The sequence below is a fragment of the Ostrinia furnacalis genome, unplaced genomic scaffold (genome assembly GCF_004193835.3).
Source record: "Ostrinia furnacalis isolate ACB-3 unplaced genomic scaffold, ASM419383v2 OfSCF0195, whole genome shotgun sequence".
Taxonomy (NCBI): Eukaryota; Metazoa; Arthropoda; class Insecta; order Lepidoptera; family Crambidae; genus Ostrinia; species Ostrinia furnacalis.
Window position 1 is genome coordinate 8,852 of NW_021130434.1, and position 7,746 is coordinate 16,597.

Genomic DNA, 7,746 nt, shown 5'->3' on the forward strand with positions numbered 1-7,746 from the left:
GGAACCGCATAGGCCTCTCGTGAAATATGTCAACGTGACCATAATCACTGTCATACTTTTTGCAGGCTCTAATGACAAAACAGTGATCCTGAAAGTGTTTCACAAGCTCTTTCAAACGGTACCAATAATAGGTTACAGAATAAACTGGAACTATCCTAAAATTCAATGTTTCCAGCTTCCATACTAAATGTATGCCGACAACACATTATTAGAAGTGTAATTTATTTTTTGTTAATTAATAAACTTAAAAAGTCGGTTAAATTAACTCGTAACTTGCATCTTATTTAAAATTATTTGTGAAAAACATTAGTTTTAGGCTTTACTTGCTATAAAATTATTAAGAGATGAGTGCCATGACTGTGATAGTACTAAATGTATGGAAGACGGAAACATTGAATTTTATGATAGATCCAGTTTATTCTGTAACTTGATATTGATACCGTTGGATAGAGCTCGTGAAGCACTTTTAGGATCAGTAACCAGTTTTACGATATCTTGTGTAGTTTTTAAAATTATGTAACTTTACTAAATGTATGGAAGTTGAAACTTTGAATTTTCGGATAGTTCCAGTTTAATCTGAAACTTATTATTAGCACCGTTTGAAAGAGCTCGTGAAGCACTTTCAGGATCAGTAACCAGTTTTTCGATATCTTGTATAGTTTAGAAATAATCGGGTGAGATCACTTATCGTTTCCACCCTGTATACACTACGTTCACTCAAGAGCAGAGTGAGCAGGATAACCAGCGTGCCGCGCGAGCACGTTCGCCCAGTGTGGACGCACCATTAGATTATTTTAGTATCTACAAGCTCCTTCATTGTAATAGCCTCTTGGTCTGGAGAACACGTAGCTTCCATCTATGGCGACGTGGTACGATGGTGGGTCGTGGTTGTGCTTTAAATTGTACGTGGTAATTGTGAAGTTCGTCTCCAGTGTCACTTTGGCTGAACATCCAGAGGTCCTGCTAGAGCATGTCCATGTCTTTCTTTTACCTTTGCATAGTTTGTAAAAGGTATATTCATTTATCATCATCAAATCCACTCCTCGAGATGATCTCACCATCTTGAATTCGATCTCTGAAAAGAAATAACAATTTAAAATTAGATATCTAATTCCAGCGGAAAATATGGACATGTCCTAAGGATATTACTTACTATAATATTGGGTATTTAGAATTAAAATTACTAGTACGGGACTATTCCCACCACACCGCTGAAACTCCTGTGTAGCTTGGATGTACAGCCTACTTAATATTCTGTGTTACAGGTCAATAAAAACCCAACCATTGAAGGACATAATTTATTGATAGTGCCTTAGAGACTATTTTAAATTACTTAAAAAGAAGGTTATAAATTCAACTCGTTTATTATTGGAACTACACTATATAATTATAATAATCTATTATGGTTAGGCTAACCAAACGTCATATACATATGTTGCGGGCAATTGTCCTATTTCATCTGGGCCTAGAAATAGGTTTCCCAGGCTAAGTAACAGTTTAGTATACTCACACAATGTACAAACAGTGTACCTACCATGAGTTTACGTTAGGTGTGCTCGCTAGCGAGTACGTCAAAAATCACTATGAAGATTTTGTTTCTTCAAAGTAGCCGCTAGGGGCGCTGCACAATATGTCATACAATTAATGTCATTTTTTTACGTAGTCGCTAGCGAGCACACCTAACGTAAACTCATGGTAAGCACACAGTACGTGCAATAGTGCGCGGTTTTACACGTACTTAATTTTATGCATAACTAGACAGGTATTTGACCGCAATCACACCTGGTGTTAAGTGAGATGCAGACGATGGTACATAGATATGTACCATCACAGGGCAGATGCCCTGATGTAAGTGTCTAATTGATTTTTGTGTGAATCTGTGGCCTTAGGAACCATTTGGACCCTCAGCCTGTTGTTTTCCTCTATCCTTCACTCTCTCCCCTTTCTGCAAGAATTTTTTCAAATATTTTGGTTTTGAGTCGCGTCGCCGATAAAACACGTAGTTTCCGTCTGGTTTGACGTAGTACGCGGGGGCTCCGTGATTGTGCTCCAAGCTGGTTACTCGGATGGTGTCATCCACCAGCTTCACTTTGGCTGGGCAGCCCGAAGTCCTGCTAGAACAAGTCCAGGTAAGCGCCCCTTTTTTCGGCGTGTAGAACGTGAACTCGTTTATCATCATCAACGCGAATCCTCGGGATGTCGTAATCATTTTGTATTCGATCTCTGAAAAGAAATAAAATGAGTAAGGTACTTAATTGAAGTCTTTACGTGAAAGTAGGTCAAACAGTAAGGACATAATGAAAACCTGTAACTTAATAATCTATGCATAATATAATGCATGGTGGTTCCTTTTAGAACGTAGGTGCTCACTACGATGGGATTTTGCAAAATTCAACCCCTAAGGGGGTGAAAAGGAGTCCACGCATACGAAGTCGCGGGTGGCCGCTATTGCTAAATACATAATATAAATTGCTGTGCGCTGGGCATACCCAGTACTTGACACGCGCTGATGAGTTAAAGAACCTCAGCATGATATGGAGAAAAAACCTTGGACATTATACACTATGCCGTCCAGTCCCAAACTAAGCAGAGCTTGCAGTAAGAATACCAGGCAACCAATATACATTATACTTACATACTTTATTATACACAAAAGACATTCAAATACAAAAACGTATGCACGACATCCCGCACATTAGACATGACGTTTAAATACTTATTTGATTTCTTAAATTTTGTATCCCATTTATGAAATAAACCGCAATGGCGCTAGAGCGATAAAGCCAATGGAAATACAAGAAATAAAACTTCTTACACGCACACGGAAATAATTTACTGCTATAGTCTGGTCCGGGAGCACGTAGAATTTTGTCCAATGACCCCATCTATCGCTCGCGGGCACACTCACTGCGGGCGCCCGTCGCACAGTCGCGACAGCCATATAATTACGCGCGAGCGATAAGGATGGGTAGCTTTGGGGTCATTGGACTATACACTACAACATTTCTTATCATGATTTAAAAGCTACGTATATTATACCTACATGCAATACTAATACAATTTATTTTTGGCACAATGATTATGTGACGAGAATTTTGTGATCTTTAAAGAGTGGAAGAATTAAATGAATAAATAAGCACTTCAATAAAAGATCAACCATTTGGGCAAGTAAAAGTTCATGCAATCATATCCTGCCTAAGGTTTCTTCACAAAAACAAAAAGAAAAAAAACACTAGCGTCTGGCCGTGACGTCACATCGACGTTCTGGTACGGACGGGGCGAACGCGAGGTGTGCGGATGAGTGCAAGGGAAAGTCGCATTCCAGCGAGGTACGCAGTTGTACTGACGATTATTTTATTTAATGATTGTGTTCCCTGATATATTTCACCCGATAAAACACGTAGTTTCCGTCTGGTTTGACGTAGTACGCGGGTGCACCGTGATTGTGCTCCAAGCTGGTTACTCGGATGGTGTCATCCACCAGCTTCACTTTGGCTGGGCAGCCCGAAGTCCTGCTAGAACAAGTCCAGGTAAGCGCCCCTTTTTTCGGCGTGTAGAACGTGAACTCGTTAATCATCATCAACGAGAATCCTCGGGATGTCGTAATCATTTTGTATTCGATCTCTGAAAAGAAATAAAATGAGTAAGGTACCTAATTGAAGTTTGTACGTGAAAGTAGAACAAACATTAAGGACATAATGAAAACCTCTAACTTAAATGCTAACGCCCGTATTCACAAACATAACTATGAGGTCTCACAGCGAGCTTGGACACACGCACAGGGTGACACACGAACCAATCACAGAACTTAAGCGTAAAATACATCCAAATTGCTGTGCGTGGAACATCCAGTACTTGACACGCGCTGATGAGCCCCAACATGGTATGGAGAAAAAACATTATACACTACGCTACGCCGCGCCGTCCAGTCCCAAACTAAGCAGAGCTTGTATTATGAATACCAGGCAACCGATAAACACATACTTTATACATAATATACTTTATTGTGCACAGAAGACATTCAAATACAAAAACGTATGCACGTCATCCCGCACATTAGAAATGACGTTTAAATCCTTACTTGATTTCTTAAATTTTGTATCCCATTTATGAAATAAACCGCAATGGTGCTAGAGCGATAAAGCCAATGGAAAAACAAGAAATAAAATTTCTTACACGCACACGGAAATAATTTATTTCTGTAGTCTGGTCCGGGAGCACGTTATGTTGCGGTCGCGCTCACACAGTCGCGACAGCAATATAATTATGCGCGAGCGATAAGGATGGGTAGCTTGGGGTCATTGGACAAAATTCTACGTGCTCCCGGACCAGACTATACATTAAAACATATTTTCTTATCATGATTTAAAAGATAGGTATATTATACCTACATGCAATACTAATACAATTTATTTTTGGCACAATGATTGTGCCAAAAATAAATTGTGTGACGAGAATTTTGTGATCTTTATGGAGTGGAAGAATTAAATGAATAAATAAGCACTTCAATAAAAGATCAACCATTTGGGCAAGTAAAAGTTCATGCAATCATATCCTGCCTAAGGTTTCTTCACAAAAACAAAAAGAAAAAAAACACTAGCGTCTGGCCGTGACGTCACATCGACGTTCTGGTACGGACGGGGCGAACGCGAGGTGTGCGTGTGAGTGCGAGGGAGAGTCGCATTCCAGCGATGTACGCAGTTGTACTGACGATTATTTTATTTAATGATTGTGTTCCCTGATATATTTCACGACCACGTTGCCATCCATTACATGGAGCGCTGCTCTACACCCCTGCCTGTAATACACGCATCTTGTTTTAGGATACCTCACTTCGTGTTTCGTGTATCTTTGTCCGTCAAAGACGAGCACGATTCCATTTCTGAACTCTTCGTAATACAACCCTGAAATAAATGGAAGTTTTTATTACAACCCAGTCGAATTAACTGGGCACCTGGCGGCCGTGAGGTCACATCGATGCTCTGGTACAAAGTTCGCAACACTTCATTGTTATAATTGGAATAAGGTTGTGCACCTACAAGGTGGACCAACGACATCGTAAAGGTAGCAGGGAAGCACTGGACGTAGGCCGCTACCAATCGATCAACATGGAAAGCATTGGGGGAGCACTATGTTCAGCTGTGGACGTCCTATGGCTGAGATGATGATGATGATGATGAAGGTTGTGTTGTAAAATTTTTGGGCACTTTGGGTGTCACGAACTATGTATTTGACGCTGACTGTACCAATGTAACGTTGGGCCTAGTCAAAGAGCCTATTTGAACAAGTTTAAATGTAATAAAGTGCTAAACAAATAATTTTATTCTGTCATTCTTTATTTCTTTCCATGCGTACCAAGTAAATACGAGTAGCTAGTTAAAATACATACAATGAGATCAAATAATTTCCACTTTATTTGTAAAATAACTTGAAAATATTTTCAATTCAATTCGATATTTTCAAGTAATTTTAAAATCTTTGTTTGAGATGCTGCATACTGATTAACAGCCCGACTAAACTATCTCGGCCGACAATAACGCCCGCATTCACAAACATTACTAAGAGGTCTCACACACATATTGACACACGAACCAAGAGCTTTCTATTTTCTGCTTCACTTAAGCAAGCATCGTTTATGTGTAAGTGTAGTTTGCGGGGTGTCTTGACGCCAGAAAATTTTAACAATTTGAAATATGATGAGTGTGATCAGTTCTTGATACGATGATAACATTATATTTGTCGCTGTACACCACAGCTCGGCAGCCTTTGGAATGGTTGGTACACCTTCATCGAATCTTGGTCGTCATGGTCCTGACGTCACTTCGACGTTTTGGTACGGACGGGGCGAACGCGAGGTGTGCGTGTGAGTGCGAGGGAGAGTCGCATTCCAGTGAGGTACGCAGTTGTACGTGGTTGTACTGACGATTATTTTATTTAATGATTGTGTTCCCTGATATATTTCACGACCACGTTGCCATCCATTACATGGAGCGCTGCTCTACACCCCTACCTGTAATACACGCACCGCCATCTTGTTTTAGGATACCTCACTTCGTGTTTCGTGTATCTATGTCCGTCAAAGACGAGCACGATTCCATTTCTGAACTCTTCGTAATACAACCCTGAAATAAATGGAAGTTTTTATTACAACCCAGTCGAATTAACTAACCTGGCGGCCGTGAGGTCACATCGATGCTCTGGTACTTCATTGTTATAATTGGAATAAGGTTGTGCACCTACAAGGTGGACCAACGACATCGTAAAGGTAGCAGGGAAGCGCTGGACCAGGCCGTTACCAATCGATCAACGTGGAAAGCATTGGGGGAGGACTATGTTCAGCTGTGGACGTCCTATGGCTGAGATGATGATGATGATGAAGGTTGTGTTGTAAAATTGTTGGGCACTTTGGGTGTCAAAAGTGTGTCTGAAAGAGCCTAATATTTGAACAAGTTTTAATGTAATAAAGTGCTAAACAAATAATTTTATTCTGTCATTCTTTATTTCTTTCCATGCGTACAAAGTAAATAGCTAGTTAAAATACATACAATGAGATCAAATAATTTCTACTTTATTTGTAAAATAACTTTAAAATATTTTCAATTCAATTCGATATTTTCAAGTAATTTTAAAGTCTTTGTTTGAGATGCTGCATACTGATTAACAGCCCGACTAAACTATCTCGGCCGACAATAACGCCCGTATTAACAAACATTACTAAGAGGTCTCACAGTGCGCGTGGACGCACAGGGTGATACATGAACCAATCACAGTGCTATATTCAACGCTGAGCGTTCGATTTACTGCTTCACTGAAGTAAGCAACGTGTAGTTTGCGGGGTGTCTTGACGCTAGAAAATTTTAACAATTTCAAATATGATGAGTGTGATCAGTTCTTGATACGATGATAACATTATATTTGTCGCTGTACACCATAGCTCGGCAGCCTTTGGAATGGTTGGTACACCTTCATCGAATCTTGGTCGTCATGGTCCTGACGTCACTTCGACGTTTTGGTACGGACGGGGCGAACGAGAGGTGTACGGGTGAGTGCGAGGGACAGTCGCATTCCAGCGAGGTACGCAGTTGTACTGACGATTATTTTATTTAATGATTGTGTTCCCTGATATATTTCACGACCACGTTGCCATCCATTATATGGAGCGCTGCTCTACACCCCTGCCTGTAATACACGCACCGCCATCTTGTTTTAGGATACCTCACTTCGTGTTTCGTGTATCTATGTCCGTCAAAGACGAGCACGATTCCATTTCTGAACTCTTCGTAATACAACCCTGAAATAAATGGAAGTTTTTATTACAACCCAGTCGAATTAACTGTCCATACTGATTAACAGCCCGACTAAACTATCGGCCGACAATAACGCCCGTATTCAAAAACATTACTCTGAGGTCTCACAGTGCGCGTGGACGCACATCATCATCATCATCATCATCATTGTCCACTGCTGAACATTGGCCTCCCCCAATGCTTTCCATGTTACCCGGTTGGTAGCGACCTGCGTCCAGCGCTTTCCTGCTACCTTTATGATGTCGTCGGTCCACCGTGGACGCACAGGGTGACATGCACTAATCACACTGCTATATTCAACGCTGTGCGTTCGATTTGCTGCTTCACTTAAGCAAGCATCGTTTATGTGTAAGTGTAGTTTGCGGGGTGTCTTAACGCTAGAAAATTTAACAATTTCAAATATGATGAGTGTGATCAGTTCTTGATACGATGATAACAT

The 7,746-nt window shown here is 40.6% G+C and overlaps 1 protein-coding gene across 1 annotated transcript; it reads right to left on the reverse strand.

Annotated features, from left to right (window-relative positions):
- Nucleotides 1–1,313: 1,313 nt before the first annotated feature.
- On the reverse strand, nucleotides 1,314–3,620 carry LOC114355193 (uncharacterized). Its single transcript, XM_028307904.1, has 2 exons — nucleotides 3,389–3,620; nucleotides 1,314–1,987 (listed from the first exon to the last, which is right to left on the reverse strand). Exons 1-2 carry the CDS (start codon nucleotides 3,608–3,610, stop codon nucleotides 1,886–1,888), a joined length of 324 nt encoding a protein of 107 aa, XP_028163705.1. The 5' UTR covers nucleotides 3,611–3,620; the 3' UTR covers nucleotides 1,314–1,885.
- Nucleotides 3,621–7,746: the final 4,126 nt, after the last annotated feature.

Coding starts and splice junctions, on each gene's coding strand:
- LOC114355193 (XM_028307904.1), bottom strand. CDS start 3,610: ATGATTACGACATCCCGAGGATTCTCGTTGATGATGATTAACGAGTTC. Junction 1,988..3,388: donor GAAACTACGTGTTTTATCGG/GTGAAATATATC, acceptor GTGTTTTATCGG/CGACGCGACTCAAAACCAAA.